The 15,931-nt window shown below is 40.9% G+C and overlaps 1 protein-coding gene across 1 annotated transcript in view; it reads left to right on the top strand.

The window, feature by feature from the left end:
- The first annotated feature begins 5,961 nt into the window (after positions 1 to 5,961).
- The window catches only part of DDX17 (DEAD-box helicase 17), a 195,429-nt gene continuing 185,459 nt past the window's right edge, over positions 5,962 to 15,931 (top strand). Inside the window, exon 1 of the mRNA XM_029590213.1 lies at positions 5,962 to 6,353. Coding sequence (XP_029446073.1) covers positions 6,322 to 6,353 — 32 coding nt within the window. The 5' untranslated portion in view covers positions 5,962 to 6,321. The remainder of the gene's footprint in view (positions 6,354 to 15,931) is intronic.

Consider the following 15,931-nt stretch of genomic DNA (forward strand, 5'->3'; position numbering starts at 1 on the left):
TCCATCTAAATGTAAATTCTTTCAGAAGTCAGTGAAATATTTCGGTCATCATATCTCAGAGAAGGGGGTGCTCCCCGATGAAGAGAAGATTTCAGCCATTACTAAGTGGCCACAACCTAAAAACATTAGAGAGCTGCGATCTTTTCTAGGATTTGCGGGCTATTACCAAAGATTCGTGAATCAATACTCACGCTTGGTTAAGCCGCTCAGTAATCTGTTGGTGGGACTAACAAACAGTCGAAAGGATAGGAAAGAAGCCCGGATTCAAAGCCAGCAGCCATTGGGTACACGGTGGACCTCAGAATGTCAGAAAGCATTCGAAATTATAAAGGAAAGACCCACGGTTGCTCCTGTGTTGGCTTTCGCAAATTGGAAGCTACCTTATGTATTACACACTGATGCCAGCACTACAGGGCTAGGCGCTGCACTTTACCAAATTCAAGAAGGAAAACTGCGAGTGATTTCATATGCCAGTCGTGGGCTCACTAAAAGTGAACGGAATTACCCTATCTACAAATTGGAATTTTTAGCCCTTAAATGGGCAGTTTGTGAAAAATTTCATGATTATCTATATGGTGCAGAGTTTAAAGTAGTGACAGATAATAACCCTCTGACGTACATCCTGACGACTGCTAAACTGGATGCCACAGGTCATCGATGGTTAGCATCCCTCTCCCTGTACAACTTTGACATTGGATACAAATCTGGTAAAGCCAATATAGATGCTGACGGGTTGTCTAGGAGACCACATGATCCTGAAGAAGATGATGAAGAATTTTTTAAATATGAGGAGAGGGTTGCCAAGATGCTATCTTGTGTGAAGACAGATCAAGAAGGAATGGACACTCTAAGGTAATATGTAAGGCGGCATTCCAGAAGCATGATGTCTCTATTTTGACACATATTTCAGAAGATTCGGGAGACTACGACACTCCCATTACACCTCATTCTACTTCCAAGTTTGAGTGCAGCCCTGGTGCCTTGGTGGAAATCTTACCTGCAGGAGGAGATGCTGTTCCAGATGATTTTGATGACCCGGACCTGTGGCCTGGACAATCCACCCTACCTGGGTTTACCCTGGGTGACTGGAGAGTGTTCCAGAGGGAAGACCCATGTTTATCCCAAGTCATAATGATGCTGGAGAGAGGTGAGAAATTTGAAGATCGAGACAGGAATCGGGAGCATCCAGAATTGCGATTATTCTTCAGAGAATGGCAAAAACTATGTCTTCAAGAGGGGGTACTTTTCAGAAAAGTGATGAGGAGTGGAGGACCACACCAACAACTTGTGATTCCAAGAAAATATCGTCAGAGAGCTCTGGAGGGGGTACATGATGAAACTGGCCATCTGGGTTGTGAACGGACCTTGGACGTAGCACATGCACATTTTTATTGGCCGAGAATGGCACATGGGGTAGAGCAATGGGTGAAGACATGCGAAAGATGTGTGCGGAGAAAAGCTAGGACAGAAAAAGCAGCCCCCTTGGTAAATATAAAAGCTTACGCCCCCATGGAGCTAGTTTGCATTGATTTCCTCACCTTAGAGCCTGAAGACAAGGATACACGAAATGTTTTGGTAGTCACGGATCACTTTACTAAGTATGCTCAGGCAAATCCCACTAGAGATCAGACCGCAAGAACTGTTGCTGTTACCCTGTGGGAGAATTTAATCTGCCACTATGGATTTCCAAAACGAATCCATAGTGACCAAGGAGCCAATTTTGAATCTGAACTCATCTCAGAGCTATGTAGAATAGCAGGCACTAAATCCAGAACTACTCCATATCACCCTCGAGGAAATCCCGTAGAACGCTTCAATAGAACCTTAATAGAAATGTTGGGTACATTAGAGGATAAGCGTAAGGAACATTGGAGAAAATATGTTCGGCCACTAGTACATGCCTATAATTGTACTCGGAATGACAGTACTGGAATTTCTCCGTTTTTTCTCATGCTTGGAAGAGAACCTCGACTTCCAATAGACTTATGTTTCGGCATCAGTCCAGTGGGTCATAACGCTGAAACTCATCATCAATAGGTACGAGAGTTACATCAGAGGTTGAAGTATGCATACGAACTGGCTACTCAGGAAGCTGAGAAACATCAACTAGCCAACAAACGCAGATGGGATGCGAAAGTAATGCCATCCTCAGTGGAAGAGGGTGATAGAGTATTGGTCAAGAATGTGAAGTTGAGGGGCAAGCACAAATTGGCTGATCGGTGGGAGTCTTCAGTGTATATTGTGGTAAAACAAATTGAAGGTATACCAGTCTATGTGGTGAAGCCAGAAACAGGAGATGGACCCGAAAGGACGTTACACAGGGATCTACTGCGCCCCTGTGGATTTATTTCTGGAAGAGAAGAGGCTGATATTCATTGTGAACCATTCAATAGTACCAAGCAATTGCTGAAAAAGCAGAAGGAGGACGCTGAGGATAGTATGGATGGCTCTATCATGGAGAGCGGAAGTTCAGATCCAACTGAACTGGAAGAGAGTCCAATTACTGGTGAAATTCAGTCAAATGGAACATTAAATCCTAATGCGGAGGAGTTTCATCCAGAGTCATGGGAAGAGGATCCTGTGGAAGTTAGTATACCAGTAAATCATAACAATTCATGCGATTTGAACAGCTCAGTCAATGAAGAATAGCGTGCATCCTCCTCGGGGAAGAAGAAAACTCTTGATGAATCAATGACCAAAATAGGACTTCTACCGTTACCTCAAAGATCGCAGAGACCAAGGAGACTGCCTAGTAGATTCGATGACTTTGAAGTGCAATTGCCCAAGGGGTTGCACAGCCACAACATATTGAGACAGTCATATTCAAGGAATCCATTAGAGGCGTGTATATCCATGCAGCAACTAAGTAGTATGATGCAAGAGATATTGAGCAAACAAACAGAGTTAATATATAAGCTGTGGACATAAATACCTGCCGGTGACGTCAGGTTTTAGGAGGGGACCATGTAACATACCTCTAGGAACTAGGGCAGAGAAATGTTGAATCATTATTGTGACATGAAAAGACTGACAGTAGAGTGCTGTCTCTTTAAGAGCTGGGTGGGGGGGAAAGGAGATTCAAAATTGGATTGTATTGGGCATGTGCAGCAGATCACTGCTACAGCCTGAACAGAGTTTCTGCCCTGCTCTGAACTAATAAATATCTGTTGCTGATTAAGGTTTGCTTTTCTGAAACCCTGCTGTGGACGACTTGGGAGTAATTGAACTGTGCCCTGTCAAGATTTGAAGCTTTTCTTTTGGATAGAGGCTGCTGTATTGTGGACTTGACGGTTGAAGCAAAGAGCAGTACTGACGCCATCTTCAGCTCTAAATTCAAATGGACACACAGTAGGGTACAATCTGGAACTTTGCTTGTTTAGAGACTGCTTAGGGTCTGGTGCTATTATCACATGCTGATTCTGGTTGAAATACTTAACATGAGTTTATGACAAAGTTGAGTTTTCTCTTGTACTATATACATGTGTTTATATGAAAAATGCAGATGCTTAGGAAGTGAACAGATGTATTTCAGTCATTCATCCCAGTAAAGATAAAACTGTTACCCACTAAGGAGCGTGTGGATTCATTTCTAATACTGGGCTGGGAATCAAAGTGCAGGTTTCAGACACAAGGAGTCATAAAGAAATTTGAACTTCAAGGGTTACACATGGGAGTGAGAAATATGTGTGTGTGTGTGTGAGACACAGCATGGGAGTGAGAAGCCTGTATATCAGAAAGAGAACATGAGAGTGGGAAGCCTGTGTGTGTATGCATGAGAGAGATCATGTGACTAGTGTGTGTGTATGTGTGTGTGTGTGTGTGAGAGAGAAAGAGAAAGAAAGTATTATGGGAATGAGAAGCCTGTGCATATGAAGAGTGAGCATGGGAGTGAGAAACCTGGGTGTGTGTGAGACACAGCATGGGAGTGAGAAGCCTGTATATCTGAAAGAGAACATGGGAGTGGGAAGCCTGTGTGTGTGTATGCATGAGAGAGATCAGGTGACTGGTGTGTGTGTGAGAGAAAGAAAGTGATTATGGGAATGAGAAGCCTGTGCATGTGGAGAGAACAAGCATGGGAGTGAGAGACTGGTGAGTGTGTGTGAGAAAGTGATTATGAGAGTGAGAAGCCCATATATGTAAGTGGAACACGGGCGTGGGAAGCCTGTGTGTGTGTATGGCATGAGAGAAACTGTTCAGGAAGGTGACTGGTGTGTTTGTCAAAGACTGTTTGGGAGATGATTGGTGTGTGAGAGACAGAAACTGGTCATGGGGGCATGACTGATATGGTGTGTGTGTGTGAGAGACATAGGCCCTAAGGAAAAGGACCAGGAGTATAGAACTTAGCTTCTACTGCTGCTTCTGGTGTGTGCCACGGCCTGCATGGAAGGGGAGTAGGAGAGCTGCTGGAGGGGGGTAAGTAAAGGTGGCTTTTTAAGTTTATTTTTCTTGATTGACTGCCATTTTAATTATTTAATATTATGGGATGTGTCTTCTTTTTTTGAAATATTTTATTGGTGTTTGGAGAATTTTTAATAGTTTTTATGAGTTTTGAATTGTTGGATGTTATTCTGTTCATAGTTGTTGTGAAACTTTTTTTCTGCTTATTAGTATAGTTTTACAATTATTTCTGTGTGGGGATCTATAGCTGCTTGCTAGTTCTGTTTTCCTAATAAGAGGTGTATTGGTTTTTAGGACCTGATTTAATATTTGTAGTGTTGCCTTTTCATAGATAGGGTTGCTCCTGTTTGAGTGTATTCCATAATACAGATGTAACTGTGTGCGGATTAGTTTATGTGCATTACTACAGATCCTGGGAGTATATTAGGTCGGTTCTGTGTCTGTTACCGAGATATTTTACTAGCATGTAAGCGTTTGTATCAGTCTTATTTGTTGTGTTTTCTCAAGAGGACATGCATTGGTGGTAAACTGCTGTCTTTTCATAAGTAGGGCTATTGAGCCTGGAAGTAGAAGGAGTTTGAGTTGCTGTTACTGAGATGACACCAGAACATCTTTTTTGTAGGATGAGTTGTATGGGGAATGTCATAATTCTGCTTTACATCCATTATTGTGGTTCAGGGGGGTTCCCGTGGATGCAAACTGTACTTTTACATCTAGCCCTGTGACGATCATGGGTCAGTGTGTCACGCATGTGAGAACCATCTGTCAGGTGTGTCCCAACAGAAAAAAGGTTGAGAACCACTGCTCTAAATAATAGTGTCATCTGCAAATTTGATCACCTCACTTGTTATTCCCCTTTCCAGATCATTTATAAATATATTAAAAAGCACTGGTCCAAGTACAGAACCCTGAAGTATTCCAGTTGACTGCTTTCTGTTTCCTGCCTTTCAACCAGATTGCAATCCACAATTTAGGTAAAAAGTGAAATGTATGTTAGAGATAGTTTGGCTTTAGGTCATATGATGTAAATCTTTCAAGAGTCAATTTGGCATGCTTTTAGGAACTTTTGAAGTATGTGCTTTACAGGCATAGAAAGCTCAAGCGTGTCAGACATATAACCCGTACGCCTATTTTGAAATAATCCCCCGTACACTTGGCCCCTGTACAGAACACACAACATGGTGGAGCTGTAAACTGAAGCCGAGCTGAACAAGCGAAAACGTGTGCACTATTCCTAAAGCGTAAACCGCTACAATTCGTGCGTAAACTACCAACTCTTCAATTAAGAGAGCCGAACATAACGTTACGCCAATATTGCGCATCAGCTACGCCTTTTTTTTTTTTTAAGTTTTTGTCACTATTCCAGCGTAAACTGTAACAATAAAAAACTACCTTAGGCAACCTTTTTGTCGCAATCCAGCATCCAGAATAGAGAGCAGTGAGACGTAGCGCGTCATCGATATTCACCGATTTCTTTGCGCAATATTCCAAGCGTAAGACGGTGGAGTACACGACATTTACGTTACGCAAAAAGCGTGAGGAGAGTTTGGGGAAAAATTGGTCGGCCGTCGCCATTTTGTGCAGCGGCTGTTGTTTGGAAGAAGACGTGGTCACTTCGTGCTGGCGGATTTACATCGAAAACGCAATTAAAAATCAAGAAAACGCTTCAGAATCGTGCATTATATTTAATAAACACAAATTGTTTTCCACGGTCGAGGTCAGCTGAGCCGTTTATTCTAGAAAAGAAGGAAAAAGCCTGGGCTTTTACGTCCCGTTTCCTTCACTCGTACACGTCGCCATTGAGGAGAAAGCGATTACAAATAACGCACTGTCTGTATAAATATAGGCTTTTTTTTTCTTTTGAAACGAGTTTAGCATTTACGCTTTAATTTTTTGTTTTAATTTTCGGTTTTCGGCACTAAAATGCGAAGTTTCGGAGACCGGGACCGAGGCGGGTAAGAAAGGGGGGGGAGGGGAAATAAAGGGAAGAAGCACCTTCTTATGTTAATGCCATAGGAATTAGCGGAAATGTGCGTGAGTTTTATGGGTTGTGTGTGTTTGTAGGCTATAGAAATATCTTCATAGGGCATAGGCATAAGATAAACTTCGAGCAGTTAATTGAAGCCGGAATAGGGCGTACTTATGGCCGGTAGTCCCTTGTAAACGTGGGGGAGGGGAGGGGAGGGCCTGCTGAGTTCCCGGATGATTTGACGTGCCCCGTGATCTTATTTGTTCCAGCTTTTGTAGTCCCGAGCAAAGAATTGTGGTTGCCGTGTTATTCCACTTGGATACAGAGTATTACATGTCAACAAATTAATTCTAGATGCTATCTTTTTATTGGACTTACTTAATACATCTATGACAAGCTTGGGATAGTTTATTTATTTATTTATTTATTTTATTTATTTAAGGTTTTTTATATACCGGCAATCATGAGGACATATCTTGCTGGTTTACATGAAACGGGGTGCATTAAATACATCAAACTAAAACTGTGGTGATCGAAGGAAACAGTTACAATTAACAAGGGTCACAGAACTTGGAGAAGAAGGAAGAGATAGGAAAGAATAACTGGTTAGACAAAATACAAATTAAATTAATTAAATACTATGTACAAGTGGTATTGTTAATGGTTGAATGTTTTGGGGAGTCCTTGGATTGAGTCCTTGGATTGTGTCATTAGATTGTGTCTGGGAAAGCTTGCTTGAATAACCAAGTCTTAAGTCCTTTCCTAAAAGTTAGGAGGCAGGGTTCTAGTCTGAGATCTGTAGGAATGGAATTCCATAGAGAAGGGCCAGCTGTGGAGGTGGCCCGATCTCTGAGGGTAATGTGTCTGGTCGTTTTCGTGGGAGGAACTTGGAGGGCGCCTCTGTAAACTTCTCTGGTAGGTCTTGTCGAATTGTATGCTTGGAGGGGGATTTGAAGATCGAGGGAGATGCGTTGATGTATAGTTTTGAAGATGACACACATGGCTTTATACATGATACGGAAGTATACGGGTAGCCAATGTAGCTCTTTCAGGATGGGAGTTATGTGGTCTATCACATGAGTTTATCACATTTACTGTAGTCCTGTAAATGTTGAGAGTTGTCTGGCTATTCTTTGGGGGGTGGAAAGGTTAGCTTTGGTGTAGATAGGGACCTTTTGTTTTTATTTTATTTCTCCTGGGAATCTATCAGTGTTTATTACAGCAAGCACAAAAAAAAAGATATGTACCTTGAAAATAATTTTCTGATGACTTCTCCCATTGTTTTTGTAATAAACACCGATAAAGTCCAAGGAAAAACGAAATAATGGAAAACAGTTACATAGACCACTCTGCCTTGTAAGTAGTGCTTTGCTAATTGATCTTTTATAGGGTCTTGTATCCTGAGGGCCACCAGATTTCTCTTTGGGACCAAAGATGAGGGGTTTTATTTTTGTAAATTAGTAGTGTCCAGGTCTGAGAGTCACAAACAGGTCAGCCTTTCAGGATAATCCATAGTCTCATTAATGTTTGCATGCACTTTCTCTAGTTTTTAGTTTACTTATGTTCTGGTTGTCAAGATATCTGAATATGGTTTGGGTTCTGGAGCATTGGCTTTTGAGATCTCTGTTCTAAAATGTTCCCTGGTCTCAAAATTAATGTAGTCTGTCTTTTCAGTGATGGTGATAGTCATGTCCCTTTATCTTCACCAGTGGCCCAATAATTTGCCCACTGTCAGCTATATTTTATTTATCCATTTAAAATTATTTCTATTCTGCCTGTACAATAGTATAAGATCTAAGTGGTTTACAAAAATAATTGAATACAGTAACTAAAAATGAGAATAAAATAAATCGTAATGTTAAGAATATATGGGCGGTAGAAAGGTAAAATAAATCATACATGACATAAACAAAATAAGAGCAGTAAGTAGATAAACATAATTTAGGAACCATCTGTGTTTAAAATGGAATTTAGGTGTAAACAAGTGTGTAAAGATGTTATGGTTTTGTAGGAATCAGGTTAAAAACTGAGGAACATGTTTTTAGAGCGTTTTGAACTCTTTAATGTTTGACAAGTGGTAATGAGTCTGGAAGGGAGTGCCATAAAAGAGGGGCTGCAACTGAAAAAGCACGTTTTCTTGTTAGATCTAGTCTGAGAGGAACAAAGCCAAATAGATGAGGGGTTGTAGATGAGATTATGAACAATTGATAGGACTTTAAATTTGTATATATTTGATGGGAATCCTGTGTAATTGAAGAATTGGAGTAATATGATCATTGCGTTTTAGTTAGAAATGAGAGGGGCAGCAGTATTCTGAATTAATTGCAAAGGACGAAGTGCAGTATCAGGAAGGCCAGCATACAGAGAATTACAGTAACCTATTCCAGTTAGAATCAAGGCTTGAAGAACAGTACGAAAGTCAGGGTATAGTAAAGGCTTTAGTTTTTTTAGTAAATGTTTTTTGTGTAAAAACTTTTTTTACTACTGTAGAAATGTTTGACAGATTGAAATCTATAATTACTCCTAGGTTTTGAGCATGATTTACAATCGGAATAGTACAGATTTCGTTTATGAATTCAGAGGGTGGGGAACATGAGCAGTGGGGTATTGAAGATAGATAAACCATTTCAGTTTTAATGGTATTTAATTTTAGACAATTGTGTGGTAGCCATGTGTTGATGGCTTTTAGATATATATATGAAATAATGAAAATGTGTGTCCAGGAAGATGTTGAACTGGATATTGTCTGTGTATATTTTAAAGGTTAAACCTAAACCAGCAGGTGTCAGGAAGGAGATAAATAATAAAAAGAGTAGCTGATAGAGAAGAACCTTGCGAAACACCAGTTAGTGCAGTACTATGCAGAGTGGTGACTACCAAGATTAATTTGTTGCAGATGATTAGATAGAAACAAGTAAACCAGTCTAGTACTGTGCCATTAATGCCGATGTGTTTGAAGTCAGATTGTAGAATCTCATGGTTTAGACTAGAGTATCAAATGTGGCTGAGATATCAAGAAAAATAATACAGTCAGTGCTGGAGTCAAAGTATAGTAGTGTCAGAGTGATAGCAAAAGAGATTTGGTGCTATGTCCTTTGCGAAAACCATGTTGCTTTGGATGGAGCAGGTTATTGTCATCAATGTATTCAGATGGTGAAATACAACAGATTTGATAATTTTTGCTAATGTTGTGAGCGAGGCAATTGGACGGTAATTTATGTCTAATTGTATAATTTATTTATAAAGCCTGCCAGAGTTTCTTCCACAAAGAGGCATAGTCTCCTGCTGCCCCCTTTGTGCAGAAACTTGGAGGAATATTCTGCAGAAGGGTTAGGAAAAATCCATGCCTCACTTTGTTACACTACAAAATCACTCCAGTGTTTATTTGCATAAATGTACATATGGCTGTAAATTAATTTAAAGTGCATAAAAGGTCCATTCCTTTGAAAGCAACTTATATTGCATTAAAAATGTTCTAACCCTTTTGAGTTTTAAGTGCTTTCTTGAAATGTCTTATGTATCCTGTCTACTTGACTTTACTACTACAGTGATAAAGTATAATAGAAAGCATTCAGACTCTTCTGATTATGCTTTCTGTAGTAATGACCAAACTGTCCTCCAGAAGTGCACATTCAGCTGTTTACATACTCGCTTTGAAATTCTATTTTACTGAAGGCGCAAATGGAAAACTATTACTTTGCCTCTAGAAGGAAGATTAAGAATTTTCAGTTCTCTTTTATATTGTCATTCCATTTTTCCCATCATTTTCGTTTCTCTTACCCAACTCTCCCTCTCAGGCTGATTCAATAAGGTGTGCCCAGTCTCATACACGAGTTTACTCGCAATCGGGCGCGCTGGACTAGTACACAATGCAATAGCATGTCCTAACAAATGCCTACCTGATAGTGCCCATCATATGTAAATTCTACCAATGCAGGTAAGTGCTGGGCACCCAATGTGCTCCTTTTAACGTGGGGAATTTAACTCCAAACCTGGAGGTGGATTAAAGTCAACTCACAGTCGAGGGCTCATGAGAAACTTAAAAAAAAAAAAAAAATTATCCGTGACCAAAAAAAAGTCCTCTGTGTTGCAGTAAGTGTGAAGTCCTCCTCAGTATTGTTGTGACTCTAATTTTACTGCTTGCAGTTCAGAAAATTAAATGTATATTGGTGATCTAAAAGAGGGCCATTTTTCTTATAGCCGCATAATTTAGATGCCCATAGCAAGGGGCGCCTAATATAATACATTTCAGCAAATAAAAAAGAAGCGGGATCAAATACACACTTGTATTGAGCGCCTGTTGCAATTGCGGGCATCCAATGTAGTAAACTACTTAAGTGCTACAGATGCACAATTCTCCCTTAGTGTGCCCTTTTTTACACTGCCTCATTTAAATACTGCATTGGGTGCTCAGGGGAGGTGGCTGTTGGCATGTCTTTCTGTATCAGCCTGTCAGTGTACCTTGTTTATTACTATTCTTAGATTGCTTATTTTGTTCTACCTGCTTCCACTCCCCCAGTTTTTTTTTCTACAGTGTTTATCCTGCTTTCTAAAGAGAAAAAAGGCTTACGAGATTGCTGTGTGTCTCATGAAAATGATTTTGTGCATATAAATTCCCTTCACCACCCAAACTAAAATGCATGATCATGCAAACTCAGTATGCACATTTTTGTTTGCATGCTTTTTTTTTTTTTTAATTCCCAGTGGATTACCATAGCATTTGTTTACTTCATCCAGTTACATTTTGTTTTAATGCCTGTGTTATGAAACTTTGCACTGAATTTCAGTAATACAGTCTTAAAGCTGGGCTTATTAATTCGGCTCCTAAGGATATATTAATGCCTTGCCACACTTTTAACTTGAGTGAGGAGCAAAGAAACAATAAGTTCCACTCAGAAGAGAAAATATACATGGATGAGGGGGGCAGGAGGGAACACACAACCTGTCAGTGTCTTCATGTTGCATGCCTTCTTCCCCCCCCCCCCCCCCCCCCCAAACAATGTTCTGAAAACTTGGTTTGGATAGGACACCAAATAAAAAAAGCTATTTCCCTGTACGTACCAGGATCAGTCCAGACGGTGGGTTATGTCCCCTGTCCAGGAGTCAGACAAGAACTTTAGAGGGTGCTGCCACATAAGCCAGCACAACCAGTCTCCCTCTTCAGTATCTTTCTGACTCCAGCAGATAGGAGCAGGGGAACGGTTGTTCCCCAGTACACTGTAATAGTTGTCTTTTTACTTCATTTCTTCTGTCTTCTTTAGTCAGTGCATTCCTCTGCTTTGGGGGTAATAGCTAATCCTTTCATTAGCATGGTATTTCCATGCGAGTGTGCTAAGCGGCATGTACCGTGTAACACACTTTTTGTGCGCAAACCTTGCTGCATTGAGAATACAGTTTTTGCACAAAAAATGGGCACACAGCTGTGGGCAAAATATCGCACTCCACTGAAAGCACATTATTATATCAGGCCCACAGGCAGAAAAATTGGATTGATACGAAAGCCAGCTGATTCTTATCTGTCAACATCTACTGTGTTCTAGTTTTATTCTTTCTCACCCCACTCCCAGAAAGAGAAAACAGCTTCTCGCTCCCTGTTCCTCAATACCCAGGTGTTGGCTCCCTTTCCACGTGGGTGCCGTCACCCACTATTACTTGGAAGCTTGTGGCTGTCCCCCCTTGCCCTCTCCTTCCCCTGCATTGCTGGTGCTATTTCTTAGGTAGGTCAGAATTAAGCCTGGGAATATGCTGCAATGAATCAAATTGTTAAGGGTAAGGGAACCATAAACTTCAGTAGCAATAGTAGATTGGGAGACTGGTATTTGGATTTTGGGGATGGAAGGTAGAGGAGGAAGGAAGTGGCTCCTTGCAGGGATAATGGGGAGACAGGAGGGGAGGGTAAGCAAGAAAAATGCAGTGGCAAAGGAAGGGGTTAAGGCACAGTTCATTTCCTACAATTCTGTAGCAAGAGAGAAAAGTTCTTGCATATGGGCCATGTAACAACCTTTGTGACAGCTATTGTCTGATTTCAACTTGATTTTTAGCAAGGCTGCTGGTTTTAAGTAGCACAATTTAAAATTCTTCAACAGTGTGGGGTTCCTGTACTCTGGTTTTAAACACACACAACATATTTTATGCATGCTAAGCATGTTGTGTTTGTATTTTCATGTTATCACACTTTTTTAAAACTGCGGGTGCATCATCATATCACTTAACTTTTTTAGCACATGAATAAAGAAAATGCGCTGAGGTTCAATGCACGTTTTTCACATATTGCATTTGGCTCTAAGATATATGAAATTGGAACAGTTTTTTTTAAGTTTTTTATTTTTATTATACTTTCAATTTAACACAAGCATCCACTTGTACAGAATTGAGATACTTACACAACCGTTACCGTATAGAATATCTCCAAAACTTTCTGGAAGAAGAAAAAAATAACTGTATCTCAGCATTAATAAGAAAAAAGGGGGTAAAACAAGGCTATATTAAGCGAATATTATAAAGAAAATTAGATACAGTATATTGCTTCCTAGACATCCCCTACATAATTCATAATACCTGGCCCCCCACAGAGAAAATTTCAGGAGTGTGAATCCAAAAAGGTACGCAACTGAGATGGTTCATAGAACAAATACTTAAACTTCCAAAATACTAACAAACATTTACTCGGATATCTTAAGCTGAGCCTTGCTCCACGTGAAACAGCTTCAGCCTTCATAGTTAGAAATTTCTTCCTGCGTTCTTGAGTGTTTCTTGATATATCAGAAAAGATCCATATTTTCTGACCATGGAATAGTTGTGACTGATTCCGAAAATGAAGCCTCAGTACAGAGTCCCTTTCATATACAAATGCAAAGGTTACCAAAAGAGTTCCTCTTGTCTGGATATCTGTATCTTGTGAAAGTTCCAGAATATCTGAAATATTTAAAGATGCATCCTGTAGTTGAACTTGTGGTTGATTTTCTAAATTCACTTCTTTAAAAGAAAGAAGATAGTATAGCTTCACTAGAAAGTTTAAGAATCCTTGTCAGGTAATTCTTGAGTAAATCCCTAGGAGATATTAACTTTAAATAGGGGAAATTCAAAACTCTCAAGTTTAGCATTCTCAATGAATTCTCCATTCTCTTCTTGGAATGAACACTATCCGAACGTATCAAATTATTCTGAACAGGTTCACAATAAGCTATGCTGGTATCAAATTCTTTCATTTGATTGTCCATAGATGTAATTTTGGATTCCAAAAAGCAAGAGTGAGAGAAATTTTGATGTTGTCTCCGATGCTTGATGCACGGCAGCCACGGATTGAGTCGCTCTTTGTGTCTCCCCTACAAACTGCATCGGAGGGTGCGGCCGCTGGGGATCTTGGCGCTGAGTAAACACCGACCCCCTTGGTCGAGGATACATCTCTTAGTCTTAACTCTTAACTCTTCCAGAACTTGCACTTCTGGAAGTTAAGATCTGGAGAAAGATTTGATGCCCCGAGAAGGGACGCAATACTGACGTTAGCTTTGGAGAGTCAGTGCTTGCCTTAGGAAAAAACAACGGATTGCTCAAGCTGTGCCGAAGAATGGAAACCCCACAGAAGAAGGAGAAAAAGAACCAAAAGTTCTCTTTCCATTGAGGTTAATGCATTCCAAATTGAATCCAAAGATATAATCGGTGGTCTAACTAAGGAAGTTTGTAAAGTCAGGCATAACTTTTGGTTCTTTTTCTCCTTCTTCTTCTGAAAGAACTGAAGCTATGAATGGTAGTAATGGAGCCAACGGCGCACCGGGTCTAAGAGATGTATCCTCGACCAAGGGGGTCGGTGTTTGCTCAGCACCGAGATCCCCAGCCGCTGCACCCTCCAATGCAGTTTGTAGGGGAGTCGCAAAGAGCGATTCAATCTGGAGACGACGTCAAAATTTCTCTCACTTTTGCTTTTCTTTTTGTATGAGGCATTTTGAAGAGGTAATAAGCATGAAAGAGTAGAAAATTCAGGAAATCCATGGAGAAGAGCGTCTTTGTGTGCTAACTAGGCGGCGGCCATCTTGTTTTCCCACATTGGAACAGTTTTTAAAAGCAGATTTTTAAAGGAAAACTCACTGGCATTTCATTTTTTGAAAATCTGGGGGCCAACTGATCCCACAGGTACTTTTACTCCTGGGGCAATTCTGCGCAGAAAAATTTAAAATTCTGTGTACAAAAACTTAAAATTCTGAAAACTTTATGTTGGACAAAATAACACAATTTACATGACAGTCTTTAAGTAATGCAAAAAATATCAAAATATACTCCTCTCTTGGTTGATGAAGTCAAATACCATATATATAAATAATCTCAAGATGTCAACATCTAAAGTTCTCCAAACTTAAACTAATTCTTAATTTCACCGGAGTTCCAATTTCTTTATATAAGTCCTTCCACTTATGTCTTATGTTCTTTTTCTATATTAATTTAAAATGTAATCACTTAAAGACTATATATATAACATTATATTTTAAATTAATACAGAAAAAGTTATTACTTAAAGGTGCAGAATTTTAAATATTTTGATCAGAATTTCCCTAGAAATTCACTGTAAGAGTGTCCCTTCCACTCGTTCGCCCTACTCCCCTGGCCACTTTGCCCTCTCAGGCCCCAACTCTTCCACCTGCCAGTATCTCTTCCCTCTACCTCTAGGCTCAACCCCTTCCAATCTATTGCCAGTCCCAGAGTTTGACCCTGTTCTCAGTACTGCCCCTCACACAGGCTCCCTCTGTCCCTCCCTCTCTCACACATGCTCCCTCTCTCTAATACACATACACACCCCCTCATACAGGCTCCCTCACTCTCGCACATACACACATCCCCTCATACAGGGCCCTCTTTCTTGCATACACACCTTCACAAGCTCCCTTTCTCTCTCACACATACATCTTCACACAGGCTACCTATGTCTCTCACGCGCCTGTTCACACAGGTTCTGTCTCACACATACACAATCCCTTCACACAGGCTAGCACCCTCACAATACACACGATCCCTTTTTCATAGACACGAGCTCCCACATACACACTCCTTCACAATCTCCTCATATAGACTCCCTCTCTCTGAAACCCACACTCAAGCATTCCCCCCCCCACTCTCTTACCTCCCATGCTCTCACACTCCTGCTCTCAACCTCCCCTCCCTCTCCTCTCTCTCACACACACACACATTCTCACCAGGGTCTTCCCTCTTCGCTGCGAACGGTGCACCGGGGCCTTCGTCTTCGCTAATGGAGCACGTCCCGCAGCACAAGCGGGACGCTTTCCGCAGCATGCCGGGGTTTGCTCTGCTATTTTCTGCACAAGGGAGGAATTCTGCACTCCACAGCAAGAGCTTACCAGCTCTTTCGTGCTCCTAGGTCGTAGTCTTTGCAGTGTCTGATGTACTCCCCCCCCCCCCCACCCCAAATATTGGTCTTTCTCTACAGCAGTCCCCTTCCCTCCAAAGGGCTAGTGTTTCTTACTCTCCCTGCCAGTTTTCACCATCCGTGCTACTCTCCTTCATGTTCGCATGCCAGTCTCACTTCTACTCTTGGCATTATCTTGTTTGCCACCC

Source organism: Rhinatrema bivittatum, chromosome 2 (genome assembly GCF_901001135.1).
Source record: "Rhinatrema bivittatum chromosome 2, aRhiBiv1.1, whole genome shotgun sequence".
Taxonomy (NCBI): domain Eukaryota; kingdom Metazoa; phylum Chordata; class Amphibia; order Gymnophiona; family Rhinatrematidae; genus Rhinatrema; species Rhinatrema bivittatum.